The sequence below is a fragment of the Platichthys flesus genome, chromosome 19, assembly GCF_949316205.1.
Source record: "Platichthys flesus chromosome 19, fPlaFle2.1, whole genome shotgun sequence".
Classification (NCBI taxonomy): domain Eukaryota; kingdom Metazoa; phylum Chordata; class Actinopteri; order Pleuronectiformes; family Pleuronectidae; genus Platichthys; species Platichthys flesus.
The window spans coordinates 10,924,534-10,938,710 of NC_084963.1; the positions used below are offsets into that span (position 1 = coordinate 10,924,534).

General features: G+C 42.5%; 1 protein-coding gene and 1 long non-coding RNA gene across 3 annotated transcripts in view; one reads left to right on the plus strand and one right to left on the minus strand.

The window, feature by feature from the left end:
- The first annotated feature begins 2,176 nt into the window (after positions 1 to 2,176).
- lhx3 (LIM homeobox 3) lies at positions 2,177 to 13,246 on the plus strand. 2 transcript variants are annotated; one of them, XM_062413498.1, is made up of 6 exons: positions 2,177 to 2,575; positions 7,632 to 7,803; positions 7,933 to 8,135; positions 9,980 to 10,131; positions 11,208 to 11,379; positions 12,010 to 13,246. In XM_062413498.1, exons 1-6 carry the CDS (start codon positions 2,506 to 2,508, stop codon positions 12,441 to 12,443), a joined length of 1,203 nt encoding a protein of 400 aa, XP_062269482.1. In that variant the 5' UTR covers positions 2,177 to 2,505; the 3' UTR covers positions 12,444 to 13,246. The 2 variants fall into 2 exon arrangements, with proteins under 2 accessions (XP_062269482.1, XP_062269483.1); XM_062413499.1 differs by lacking the exon at positions 2,177 to 2,575 and adding an exon at positions 5,086 to 5,234.
- Positions 7,280 to 14,177, minus strand: part of LOC133975529 (uncharacterized) — a 38,105-nt gene continuing 31,207 nt past the window's right edge. Inside the window, exon 3 of the long non-coding RNA XR_009924760.1 lies at positions 7,280 to 8,154. This is a non-coding gene — a long non-coding RNA (uncharacterized LOC133975529). The remainder of the gene's footprint in view (positions 8,155 to 14,177) is intronic.

The following is a 14,177-nucleotide window of genomic DNA, read 5'->3' on the forward strand; positions in this document are numbered from 1 at the left end:
CCTGCGATGATGCTCGAAGATTTCAAAGAGGACAGACAAAAACAGGATAAAAGCATTGGCATGTTCCTTTGGTGGGGGGGGGGGGGGGGGGGGGTAGCTTATTGTAATATTTATGAGAGGCAAGAAAAACAATTTTTTTTCTTATTGAAAAAAAAATAAAGAGACTTAAGAGAAGAAATCTTAAGAGCGGAAATATCTTTCATCCATTTTATTTGTTTCTCCGACATGAGCAAACATTTTAAGGATATTGTACATTTCTGATCTACTGCTACATTATGAGGTCTGAGTCTTCTTTCTGTTCCCAGAGTCCGAACTAAACATGGAATTCAGTTTTCATGATCCGCAAACGAGAACTGCAGTTTGGTTGGAACTTTTTGTCCCTTTAATTCAATGCTAAAGACTTTCCAGTTGGCCGCTGCCTTTTATCAAACCAAATAATTGCTCATTTCTTACACTGCTCTGTTTTATTGTTCTCCATGTAGCTCGTTTAATGCGAATTTTTGTTTTTTCTAATGATTCTTTACAGTTTATAATATTGCCTCTTTTATTTTATGCAAAGCACTTTCAACTGACTTGTTGATATGTGCTATAAAAATGAATGTGCCTTGTCTTGCCTATCAAAATCAAAACGACTGTGACGCTCCATGATTCATCACCAGTGTTACGACGGCATCACAAACACAATCCGAAGAGACACAGCGGATGAGAGGGAGAAGAAAAGCACTTCTGTTGTTTTGCTTCTTAGCTCTTGTGTTGCTGCGCTGGCTTTAGGATCCCCAGTCACTGTGCACGGCTCCTTCCAGATTTTCAAACTATTCTCCCTTAATTTGTCTAAAGATCCACACTGGCTTGTTGACCAGAGATTACTGGCCAGAAAAACACAAACATCCATGAAAACAACCATCCACTGGACATTGACTTTTTTTTTTTGGGTGTGTGCAGTGGAATTGCTGGATGGACGGATGAGAGGGTGTCAAGTGAGAGGTGTAATGAGAAAAGAAAAGGAAAGAAAGATGAGATGGTTGATTTCCAAGTTTGGGAGGCTAATTGTCCTGAGTGGACTAATGAACAGCAGAGGTCTAATTGGCTTACACCGCTCGTGGGCCCGTGTGCGTGCTGGGCGAGTACAATTGAATCAAAGCTGTAGGACTAAGTCAGAGGAGTTTGGTGCGGTGTGTTGGTAATTGGCACAGTGTCAGAGGGACGGGGGCGCATGGCACGTAGCCAAAAGAGTGCGCCCCGCCTGTGCGCAAGCGCGTGTTGGAGATGCAAATTTACAAGAAACACATATAAGATTTAGATTTTTTGGCCTTTATGCATTTGACCGTTTTTTTTTCTCTACCGTGATCAATTATAGTCTAAACATAAATGATATTATTTTCTGCGTAATGGCAGTCATGTCATATTCCTGAATCTAGAATTTAAATAAAATTGTGAACTTTTCTATTTTCATTTATAACAGGACCTCAAACAATCAAAAACCACTTGAAGCTATTTTACAATATGTGGTTGTCATTTGTTTGTGTTTATTAGTTTAATTATTATAACTTATGGCTTATATTATTGTCTGCGCAATGGTCATATTCCTAAATCTAGGTAGACCCTTCTGAAAATCTTGATGGAGAAAACACAATTTTTCTTCTGAACTCTCCTCTTTTTAACGTAAAACAGCATTTTAAACGAATATATGTCAATAAACACATTTATCATCTTCAGCGTACCCTTTATAACACCAGCTCAACTAACGTAACGGCACGCACGCTCCGTCCCCTTGTGTCATTAATGCGAGGCTGTCTATTTTTACCCCAAACAAAAGAGAGACGCAGCGATGGAAACGCAGGACAACAATGTCCCGTGAGCGAAGCCCAATTGCCCCATTGTGCGCCTTGAAAGACGGACACGTGCACCACAGCACAAGATAAGGAGCAAAGAGGGGGAGGGTGCGCGTGTGTTTGTGTGTGTGTATACGCGGGATATAGGAGCAGCACACACGCCTCCAGCCCGTTTAGAGACCCCCCTCCTCCTCCTCCTCCTCCTCCTCCTCTTCCGTTCAGCACCCTGGACAGAGGCAGCGCTGACCGTCGCTTTACTTCAAGTCGAGGTGAAGACGCAGGCTGCCGGACTCAGACAGTCAGTCAGTCAGACAGTCAGTCAGTCAGTCAGTCAGTCAGGTGGTCAATGGACACACACTTCTCCCTCCACCTCATCTCGACCAGCTTCATCGACACGGAATCAAAGAATCAAACTTCATGAATATTCAAAGTTTGCGTCCTGGGCGGCTGACAAGAGGAGGGAGGTCCACGGAGGTGCTTTCCTGCGTTTTCCACAAATCCAGCTTCCATCGAACAGAGGTCGACTCACTCTCCAGAGGATAAATCACCGGGCTGGTGCGGCTTCTAAATCCGTCTCCTCGATTCAGTAGCTGGTTAGATTTTTTTTTTTTTCATTAAATTTTTAGTAAAGTCGTGCCTCTCTACCTCTTGGATCATCGGAACATCTCCAAAAATGTTGCTCGAACACCCGGGGTCAAGTTGTCAGAGCACCGGGAATTTCTCTCGGTACAGTTCGGGCCAAGGTAAGATCCGCAGTTTGACTCATTATACTGTGTGTTATTATTTGGGGAAAGAGAGCAATGCGCTTTAATTGACGCCCCGGGGTTCGTGAATGGGCAACAATAAGGCGTGAAATAGAGGATAATGGGCCACAGGCGGAGCGCTGCACGACGGGAGGTGGCTCTTGTTTTGCTGTGTGAACTCTTGACAAGCGTGAAACGGACACACGGGAGTGCTTGTAATATATTGTGGGAAACCACACACAGCCCAGCAAAAAAGCTTTCACCCATATGATGTTGAGTTGGTGGCCTGGAGATGTCCAAATGGGGGAAATGCAGGGTTAGAAGTTGGATGAACCCCCCCCCCTGTATCATTTAACCCAGGCTGTTTGGATGCGCTTCTTTTGCGCTGCGTGTGGGAGACGTTATGAATCTGTAATGAGCCTTCATTGTCGCAAAAGAGTCACACCAACAGATGCTATGCGCGTGCTGTCATTTCGCACATGCTGCCCCGCGGTTGTCACGGGAGCGCACGCAGCCAGGGCGCACAGAGGGCGGTTCTGTGGAGGGGAGACCGCGCACCTGACCGGACGGAGGGATCCACCCGCGAACGACAGGCTGCAAGCATGCGAGCAGGAGCAGCTCCCCCACCCACAGGTGTCACATTCCTGCCCTGACAGGTGGGACACCTGAGGGAAGAGGTGGAGGTGGTGGGGCCTGGAATAGTGACGCCATTTTACGCTTCCGATAAAGAGCCAACTTGTCGATCTAAATATTTAGTGGCATTCAAGGATGAAAGGGAGGATTCCTTTTTCATAAGTTTGGCTTTTTTCTGGAATAAGCTTTTTCGCAATTCTGCTTAACAGGCTGAGGTCACTTTACGCAAAATAAGACATATTTTAATTCAATGGTAGATTGACTTTGAAAAAACTTCTCAGAGTTAAATTATAATTCAAAATTAATTTAGTTTACTATTTCATATGGGAAAAAAACGAGATTTGCTGCTGCGTCTTTCTCTAACGCGCTGACCATTACTCTGATGGTCATTTTATCGCTTTGTTGTCGCATTACTGTCGGCCTCTCCCCCCTCAAAAGTAAAGCGATCAATACGACATAAAAATTATTACAAAGCTGAGAAGTAAAGAGGGGGCACCCGTGGACCCCAGCAGCCTTCTCCAAAACGCTTTTCATATACTCCTGAAATACAGGCAAATAGGACATTGATTTTAGATTCATCAGCGGCGCGCGTGGCTGTGGCACTACCCGTGATTTCCCCAGACGCTCTTTTGTGCCAAGGATCAGTGTCAATAAAATTTATTGGGGTGTTGGCCCGATCAACATGTTATTGAACAGCCAATCTCTCCCCTAAATAAACACTTGTCTTTGAGCACTCTGCTGCAACACTTCAGACGTGTGTACGTGTGGGCGTGTGTGTGAGTCTATGGGTGTGTGTAGGTGTGTGTGTGTGAGATAGATATAAAGTAAGTTCCTTGTCATTCGAACAATAATAATGGAATTATAAGTTGTACCGAGTGTGAAAATACGAGCAATTATATTATAAAATAGAGCATTTATAAAATAATAGGAATCCGAGGCTCGATGCTATTTTCATTTTTCAAAGAAACGCCATCAATAAATATATTCATGACAGAAAAGAACAAACCAAACAAGCTTCGAAACAAGATGTAGCGTTTTCCCCAAGCCCCAGTCTTTACGCACGACACTACTAAAATCGATATGAAAATGGATTGCCATGAAAATACTACTTTACAGAATAAACCAACGACATCACTGGGCCCAGTTTTTTCTGGTTTGTAATTTGTAATTTTAGTCGTGTCCATCATGGTGCAGTTTCCACACGGGGGTCATTGATATCAGCATGTTGGTGTTGTGCCTAACGGGGCAGGGGTTGCTTGGTTTCTAACTCGAGACAATTTACGTCCTCCCAGATAAAGAAATATAGAAACAGCTGATATAGTCTGATGCGTGGAAATGTGTCTTCTCCTTTTCCAAAAGCAATGTGAGGTGTGTGGCTCTTGTAGTTTACAAAACCGTGAATGCACAAACGGGCCTTTTTAAGAAGTAAAAAAGTAATTCCCCCATGTGCTCAATAAAACGAAGAGAATAACGTAAAATTATGACTACAACGTTAGTTGAAGAAAAGTGGATTTGTAATCATTCAAATTCAGGCAACAAATGAAAAGTGAATGGAAAGACACTAAACATATTTTTGGACGTCCCCTTGTTTGACAGGTAATGGGATACAATATAGTAACGAATCCTTGAGTAACGTTACCACCCAGCCCTGAACCTCCTATTTGCCTCCCCCTCCTCAGCTCCTGTGTTTTCCTCTTCCGGGTAAGGTAGCCCTCGGTAGGCAGGTGATGTTAATCTATCGCCCTGTCGCCCATGGAAACACTGCAGCTCGTATAATCCTGATCAGAGCTCCAACAGCCCGGCGTTGCAAAACTCCACCGGCGACCTTTATTCTCGCTCTACGACCAAAATACTGACGGCTTGTGTTTGTGGGTGAACCGTCCAGAGACGAGGGGGATTTGCGCGAATGTGAGCGTAAAATCATGCGCGATGGACGGACACGGTGAGCGCAACTGTCCAAAAGAGGCACAGCACAACACGGAGATGCTCCTCGCTCTGCTGTCCCAAAGTGAGCAGCTACGGAAAGGTAACCGAGAGCAAAGATATTGTCGAATCATCCTTTTTTTTTTTTTTTTTTGCATTGTTTATCTTTCCCGTTATTGATTTGTACAGAGTCATCATACATGACCATACATGTTGGAGCATGGCGTCTTTCAGTGGGCCTTCAAAGTGCTGTCTGTTGGACTCGTTCACTCTCCTGCTGATGTTCCATGCGCGTGTCCGTATCATCAGTGCTGTGTGGATAATGGATGCTACAGCTGTGCATTTGTGTTGATTTGGGGGAAATTGTCCTGTCACCCGGAACAGTCTTCGCCATGTGCAAATTTCGCTGGTCGAAATCTTCTTGAATGCAATTTCTAGGCTTTTAAATTTTGTTTATTCAATGTGTCCGGTTAAATTTCGATCTATTTATATTTTGGTTTTGGAGGATAAATCAGCCTCTATTCCGCTTCCCCAGCGTTTTGAACTGGTAAATTAGTTTTACGCAATTTTACGCATTTGTTATATGGATGCAGAAGGTCGTGCATGTTGAAGAATTACACATGCACATTACAGTTTTGTATGTTCACGATCAATACAATCACGACCCTACCTTTATTTACCAATACACCGTTTTTTCTGGACAGACAGGTTATTGGAGTGACCTGCTCCAAAGGTACACATAAACGTTTAGATTTCGATTCGGATCAAGCATCTCCAACTTCGACTTATCTGGCTTTAACCGTTGTTTATCCATATGATCGGCTAAGTGACGACATATTTCGATATTTGATTTGGAGGATGGCTCAGGCTAAACTCCAGCACTAAGGAGTAAAATGGAAAATTGGTTTTACGCATTTTACGCACTGGTTTAGAGGGTTGTTCATACTGAGGAGTAACAGGAACACAAGTTGTGGTGTGTGTTTATGATCACTACAATCATGATTCCATCTCCACTGCCATTTTTGAACAGGCAGGCTGTGAGCAGAGTATTCGATTGACCTGGGAATTCACGTCTGAAGATATTTCTATTGAGATTATGCACCTACATTTTTGGATCTTCCACGTGGGGCCCTGCACCGAGAGATCGCCTCGGAAGCGTTTGTCGTTCTGTACCTTTGGAGACTATAGGCCGCGGTTTTCTAGTTGTACAGAGCGCGTTGAATAAGTGATGAGCTGGGTACACCTGTTTCTTGACGTGGCTCCCTGTGCAGGGCTCGCCGGCGATGCCAGAAGAAATGGTTCGTTAATGTTGCATGAATTGTCCACAACAGAACATTGGGAACGCGATTCCTTCGGACGGAATAAGAAGTGGTTGAGCTTCGTTTAATTAGTAATAAAGAGGCCTGATAACGTCTTTCTCCACAAGCCAGCAGCTGCTTCTCCTTATTTTTTTTACTTTGGCTGTTTGTTACGTTGAGTGAATATTGTTAGACAGCCTCATAGATCCGTAATATAACTGCAGACATGTTCACAATGAATGAGCTGTTAATTCGTCAAGACGGTTATTTACACCTCGATTAGAAAAGCTTCTCATAATTTAAACCCCGCGATATACAGTACGCTTCCCTCCATCTGATTTACACAGAAAATAAATGTCGTATATATCCTTCACGTTTTGTATTTATACCACGATGGCTGCCTGCATCGTAGTGAACTAATGCCCATGTTTATTTTTAATAATTCTATAACAGGCTTTTAAACTAATCGATTGAATGTGGGAATGTGACTATTTTAATTATATCTTATTGAAGCCTAAATACAACAGTGTTTGCAAATTGAATGCAATCGTTAAATAAATAAAGCTCCTAATGTTGTTTATGTCTACATTTACCTAGTCAATGCTTGTGGTGGTTATATGGAATAATATGGACAGTGAGATTGAAATAATATTTTAGGTACATAAGACAAATATGTGTATCTTGTATAAAGGCATTTATCCATATACTAAACAAGGCTAATAAAGAATGTGTTTGATTGTATTTGCAATCGGACCCCACGCCTTGCTTAACACCATTATGCTTTATTTTGGTTTATACATTTATACGTTTATTAATTGATAAATAACAGACATTTTATTGGGTGAAAATGTGTACATTATTTTAAAGATTGTTTTAAGATAAAAACGGCCAAATGTTCAAATATTTAAAGAGAAGAAAAGGCAAATTTAAGACATTTTGTGTCCATCTGATAAGGAATATCATTACGCATTTCTTTGTACAGAATATTAACGCTGCTGATGTTTATTTTTAGCTACAAAGCTTATTGAGGGTCTTGCATAATTTAACAGGTCCAACCATCAGCAGATTAGTATGTTAAGTGTCCGCACATTACGCACAGGACGCTGGGTTCAGATGTCATTCGGCGCGTCGGGGCCACATTCACCCAACGACGACATTTTTGACTGAAAACTGATGTCGTGATTCCCTCGTGTCTCCTGCAGAGATCCCAGTGTGCGCGGGCTGCAGTCAGCACATCGTGGACCGCTTCATCCTCAAGGTGCTGGACCGCCAGTGGCACAGCAAGTGCCTGAAATGCAGCGACTGCCAGGCTCAGCTGGCGGACAAGTGCTTCAGCAGGGGCGACAGCGTCTACTGCAAAGAGGATTTCTTCAAGTGAGTACATCCCAGGACTCGTTTCAACATGGTTTTCGTTGATTATCCTGTTTCAAAAATATCCCTTTTTATAGCTTTACAATTTATGTTTATGGTTTTATTGATGTCGACTTTCTGATTTTCCAAAAGGAGATTCGGGACCAAGTGCGCCGCGTGTCAGCAGGGGATACCGCCCACACAGGTGGTGAGGAGGGCGCAGGACTTCGTCTACCACCTGCACTGCTTCGCCTGCATCGTGTGCAAGAGGCAACTGGCCACAGGGGATGAGTACTACCTGATGGAGGACAGCAGGCTGGTCTGCAAGGGCGACTACGAGACCGCCAAACAGAGAGGTGTGTGTGTGCGTCCGGTCTGGAAAAGAACAACAAACGCAATGTTTTACGCATGAGGAGGGGTGGGTGGAAAAAAAAGTCTGCATGGCCTGTTAGTGCGTCACGTTAAATACATGACGTGACAATGAGGTCACCCATAAACTCTGACCCACCTGTGCTAATTGCATCGTTGCCCGCAACCCAATCGATGGGGAGCTGCGTAAAGAGGAGGCCCGGAGGCTTTACACTCTGCTCCTGAATGGATCCGTTTACAATAACTCTTCATATTGTTCCCGTGTGCACAGGAGACACACACACACATACACACAGAATGAAGGTCTTTGTGTCTGTGCTCCTATTATTTACAACACACAACATTACATCATGATAATTATATCATACTTCTAAATGCTATTGGTGCATTAATTGTTCAATTACACATGGTATATTTTTACATTTTGAGTGCATGCACATTTTGGTTGTTTATAGGCTTAAGCCACATTCATGTATTAGTGTAAAGGTAGAAGCAGTAACATGTACAGTATGTGGCTCAAACAGCAGTGTACCAGTTGTGTACTAAAACTGACTGCACATGACACTAATTACAATAATAACTCAGATATGGTTCTGGATCTTTTTTTTAAATTATGCAACATTTAATTTGGGTCATCTCTTAAAGGGAAAATATTCCAGATATACGATAGATTGCAAAAGAAGATGTTCAGTGACGACAGTACAATTTTATACATAATACTATATCCACCTACAAGTTAGTAATATTTGTGTTTTACATGTTCCTTTACGTTCACGTGGGCCTGGTTAATGCTACAGATTCTCAATTTGTGTTTTTCTTTCAGTGGATTTATGGATGTCAAATATACCAGAATGTGTGCTTTCATGAAATAGTTAACAGATGCTCATGTTTTTTGCCACACACTGTTTACACACCTACAACACACATTTTCATCAGATCCGCAGTTTAATACCAACACCATTAACTTTACAGAAAAAAATCCCAGCAGCCTCTGCTCCTCGCAGGACAGCCCGGCCATGGTCAAGTTTTATCTCCCATCTGTTTGTTTGAATTTACTGCTCGACACCATGCACTGATTTACGCTGCAACTTTTCGCAAAAAACACACACGTTTATTTTGCTAATGAGAGGGCGCAATTACTTGGGCAGCATCCATTTGGGTGATGGTTTTTTCTTTTTTATTTTGCTGTGCTGGCAAACAGATGTGCAGACATGATGCAATTAGGCATAGGATGCCAGAGTTTAGTTTATAGGCAGAAGAGCATTAACCCATTAATGATGAATTAGAAAGTTGTGTATTTAAGAGGCTGCTCTATATCATCTGTTCCTATAGAGTAAACATAATTTTTTTGTTTTATTACCATTGATTGAATAGATAAAGTACACTTCACTATTAACTATGCAATATTCATTTCTGTTGGTGCAATTCAATGGCTAATGGGCTGTTTCACTGTATTCTCACACTGTATACATTTAGTTTTCATTCTATATATTATATCCTGTTCTATTTATATTTTATAATTCATTGGTTTTATTGGGCATTCATTCATTATTACTTTCCTCTCTATTTTTAATTGCCTCCTATGCTGTTGCAAATTTCCCCATTATGGGACTAATACAGGATTATCTTATTTTAGCTTATAGGCTCTTTCTCTACATGGGACACTTTATTCTCTATACTAGCGACAACAAATAATCCAAATACTGACATTGAAGTAAAATATCACAGAAAAAAAATCATTATTTGACCATTATTTGATCAAAAATTGATCTTATGAACAGAATATGTTCAGTCCCAGCTCACATTGTGTATCGTCCTCTCATTGTTTCAGAAGCAGACTCGACCGCAAAAAGGCCACGAACAACCATCACAGCCAAGCAGCTGGAGACACTGAAGAACGCCTACAACAACTCTCCCAAACCTGCACGCCATGTTCGAGAGCAGCTATCGTCCGAGACAGGCCTGGACATGCGAGTTGTGCAGGTAAAAAGCTGCACATTATTATCCATTAAAGGCTATTCCATTAGTGTCCAGACTTCATTATCAAGGGACAATCGCAGTTGAACTGGCACAAGCTCACGTACGACAGAGTGCGTTGTGTGGGGGGAATTTACGGCCAGATTGAGTAAAATGAAGTCCGAGCGAAAGTCAGTGTGGTTTAAGTGCAAGCTCGTTAACAATGCTAAGAGGCACCCTTTCGCATATTGTCCACTGCTGAGGAGCCGCACACTGGTCGCTGGGTGGTGGTCATATATATTGTTTTATTTGCAAGGACAAAAGTAGAGACGGAAGCCACTAAATTGCTTCTCGTTATTCAGTAAAATGGAAGGGGGGAAGGGGGATGGGGTTCACTCAGGGCGGAATATCATTAAGGAGAATGTAAAACTGCTCTTTGTGCCGGTGACTGAAATGGATACATTTTGTGTGCAAGATGAAATTAAACAGAAATGGGTCGTTCATGCATTTTGTATCAGAAACTGTAAACGACAGCACGGGGAGATTTTAGACACTTTCCAGTCAGACCATATATGTGTATTTTACTTTTTTCGAATGTGAAAGCAAGAAAACTATACAGTACACACATGTACTGACTAATTGAAGTCAGCTGCACACTAACCTGTCTGCCCCCCGGAGGTGATTACAACTTGTAGCTGTTGTGAAGTTCATTAAGTGAGTGATAAATCTAGTGCAGGGGAAGCTGCATAGTCCCAGGATTACTGTTCAGTGTCACTGCTTTAGTTCCCCCCACTTGAACTCATCAAAGTGGGAAGTCGTGTCCAGAAAGTCCTTGAAAGTTCACTTCTTTTTTTCTTTTTATGCGTAAAAGCAGGATATGTGCATCAAGGAAAGAGGACTTTGATGTAGCAGACTTTGGCTTGTGTGTAAGAAACATTAGGGCTAAAAACTAAAAGGGTATATTTATAGTCAAGGTCTTTCACAAAACCTGTTATCTGACCTAACGTATCGCTTTTCAGACATTTGTTTTAGATAGTGAAATGTATTTAAGAAAGAAATCACAGTCATTACATGATTATAAATCTTGTATTTCTCCTCATCAGGTTTGGTTTCAGAACAGACGGGCTAAAGAGAAAAGGCTGAAGAAAGACGCCGGTCGGCAGAGGTGGGGCCAGTACTTCCGCAACATGAAGCGTTCGCGGGGGAGCTCCAAATCTGATAAGGACAGCATCCAGGAGGAGGGAATGGACAGCGACGCAGAGGTGTCCTTCACAGGTAAAGACCCCACAGCACTCATTGAGCCGAATCACAGGGGCCATCGCGGTAATTATGGCTTTGTTTGATTCAAGGCCAAGACCTTGAAAGAACCTGAACAAGATAAATGGATCGTTGGAGAACCAACAAATGTTTTACACTACTCATAACATACTAGATCACTAACTTGCAGTGTGCATTGCTATTTGCAGCACTATTTGCCATGTTCACTACCGTGTGTGGTATGGTCAATTACATTTTTACCATCCACGCAGTCAGACCTCGTAGTCTGGATAACTGCCACTTGGAATCTGATGCACGTGAGAGAGATCTTTGTGCTCGAGCTAGCGCATTAAAGCCATCAATTTAATTAACTGTGTGGTAAACGCTGATTCAAAAGTACTTACCAAACTGCACCCTGTCTCGTGTCTGGTTCAGGGCTCTCTGGACAGTTATTGGTCAAATCAAATTTTGCATTTCATTCACAAAAGTTAAACATGATGTGAGATTGGCTCTTAGTTCAGATTACCTTGCTGCCATACTTGTCCGGAATACATTGAAATAAGACAGTTATGTTTCACTGGAATAAAATAAATATGCAAAATGTCTTACGCAATATATTAATTTTGCCTTCTTGTCCTCTTTGCACAGACGAACCACCCATGTCAGAGCTTGGCCACACCAACGGCATCTACAGCAGCCTCAGCGAGTCTTCTCCGGGCTTGGGCAGCCGCCAAGGGGGCAACAACCACGGCTCCTTCCCCCTTGAGCACGGCATCCTGCCCTCTCAGGACCAGTTCCACGACATTCGCTCCAACAGCCCGTACGGCCTTCCTCAGTCGCCAGGGTCACTGCAGGCGCTACCCAGGCACCAGCCTCTCATCTCCAGCCTGGTCTACCCTGAATCTGGCCTTTCTATCATGACGCAGGGCAGCGGGCCAGGGATCAACCCTGCCGTGAGAGTCTCCATGGGGGCAGCCAACGGACCCAGCTCGGACCTCTCGACAGGCAGCAGCGGGGGATACCCAGACTTTCCTGCCAGTCCTGCCTCCTGGTTAGACGAAGTGGACCACGGGCAGTTTTGATTGGTCATGGACAAGACATTGGACATTTTTTTCTTGGTTTTCTCTGTGTCTTCTGTTGGATTTTAGGAAATGGGCAGTGATCGTGTTAAGGACTAGTCTGCTATCCTTGACTTGGATCTCACCAACATCTGATTTACAGGTATTAGCGTTCAATATCTGGATAGAATGGGGGAGAGAGATGCCCCTCCTCAAAGCACTTACAGTCTAACAGCCTAACAGTCGTCCGTCACTAGTGGAAGTGTAGAAAAAGAAAGGAAATCTGTCAAAATTGTTCCACTTTGCAGATACCACAATAAGCTTTTTTCAGAACAATGTACAGACTCAATCATTTGGATCTTCACACCCTCTTATTCTCATCTCCTCCCACTGCTATCTGTTTTCGACAGTGAGTTCAGGTGCAGAAATCCGTTCTAAGATCAGAGTCTTTAAATGTCTGGTTGTTGCCAAATGTCTACATATATATATAAATATAATGGTTTATCATTGTGGAGACTTTATTTTTATACAAACCCCTTCTTGGACATGAATAAGAACCCAGATGTGAGGACTTTGTACATTCTTAAACAGGGACATAGACAAAAATGTAGATGTTGTCTTAAATGGTACCTAGGGGTCCAATTACTTCTATGCATTTGTGTGTTCTCAGATGTATCTTGTTCGTTTTGTTCTACTGAAAACAACCCCCCAGAGGACCAACTGCTATGGCACCCGGGGTCTGATGTATATGTTTGTTTATGTGGGGAAATGTTTTATGTCTTATTTATTCCTTCTGGTGATGATAATGATGATGATTCCTGATTAAATGGCAGGACTTTAATAAATTTGTCACCTTAAGCAAGATGGAGTTCTATCCTTTTTTGCTGGATTACTCAACTGTGCATCACATAAGCCAAAATAAGTAAGATGCATGTTTAAAGAATAACCTTTTGAACATAGGGAAAGTTTTGGACGCATTTTAATTCTTTACAATTTGGATATTTCGCATAAAAGCAACGAAACCCGTGCCAACAAACCACGTAGGGTAATCCTTCATATTTATCTTATGTCTTATGTGCAGCATCTAACCCATACATTTAATTTGTAGCATACCCCAGCGCTGGCAGTGAAACCATAGCGAGCCCACCGTTCGGCTGCGTCTGCAAATTGAGTCCCTGGCTAACTACCAACAGTGTATCAGGGGTTCAACAGCTCTTTAGTGCAGAAATGTGATGCAGACAGAGTCAACTCATCAATTCAGAGATTACTGGGTCTTGTTTGCCCAAATGCCGCCATGGGAAAGGAATCTCCAATCCATTAGCCGAGAAGGGATCAAGTGCCCCTTGTGAATTTCCTCATTTGTTTAGTTAATTCAAAGTCAGGTTCAATTAAATAGATTAAACTGTAAACGTGTGTGTGGGGTTGAGTGTGTGTGGGCGTGGTATGTGCGCGAGGATGCATGTTTATGTATCTGGTTCGGGAATGGCTTGTGATATCATACAGACACTTAAGGTTTTGAGCTGTGCTTTACATCATTTGTCACATTTTAAACCTTTGGCACTCCTTTACAACATTTTATTATTTATCGGGGTGGTACGTCACAGAGAGTGAACCTCAAATCTCTCATCTGAGTCATCCTAGTAGTTTAAAATTTGTTTATTTTATCGAACCAAGGTGGAAAGTAGCTCTGAACATTTACTCATCTATTGTAGTTAACTGCAGTTTTGAAGGAATCTTATTTTAAACGGGTATTTCGAT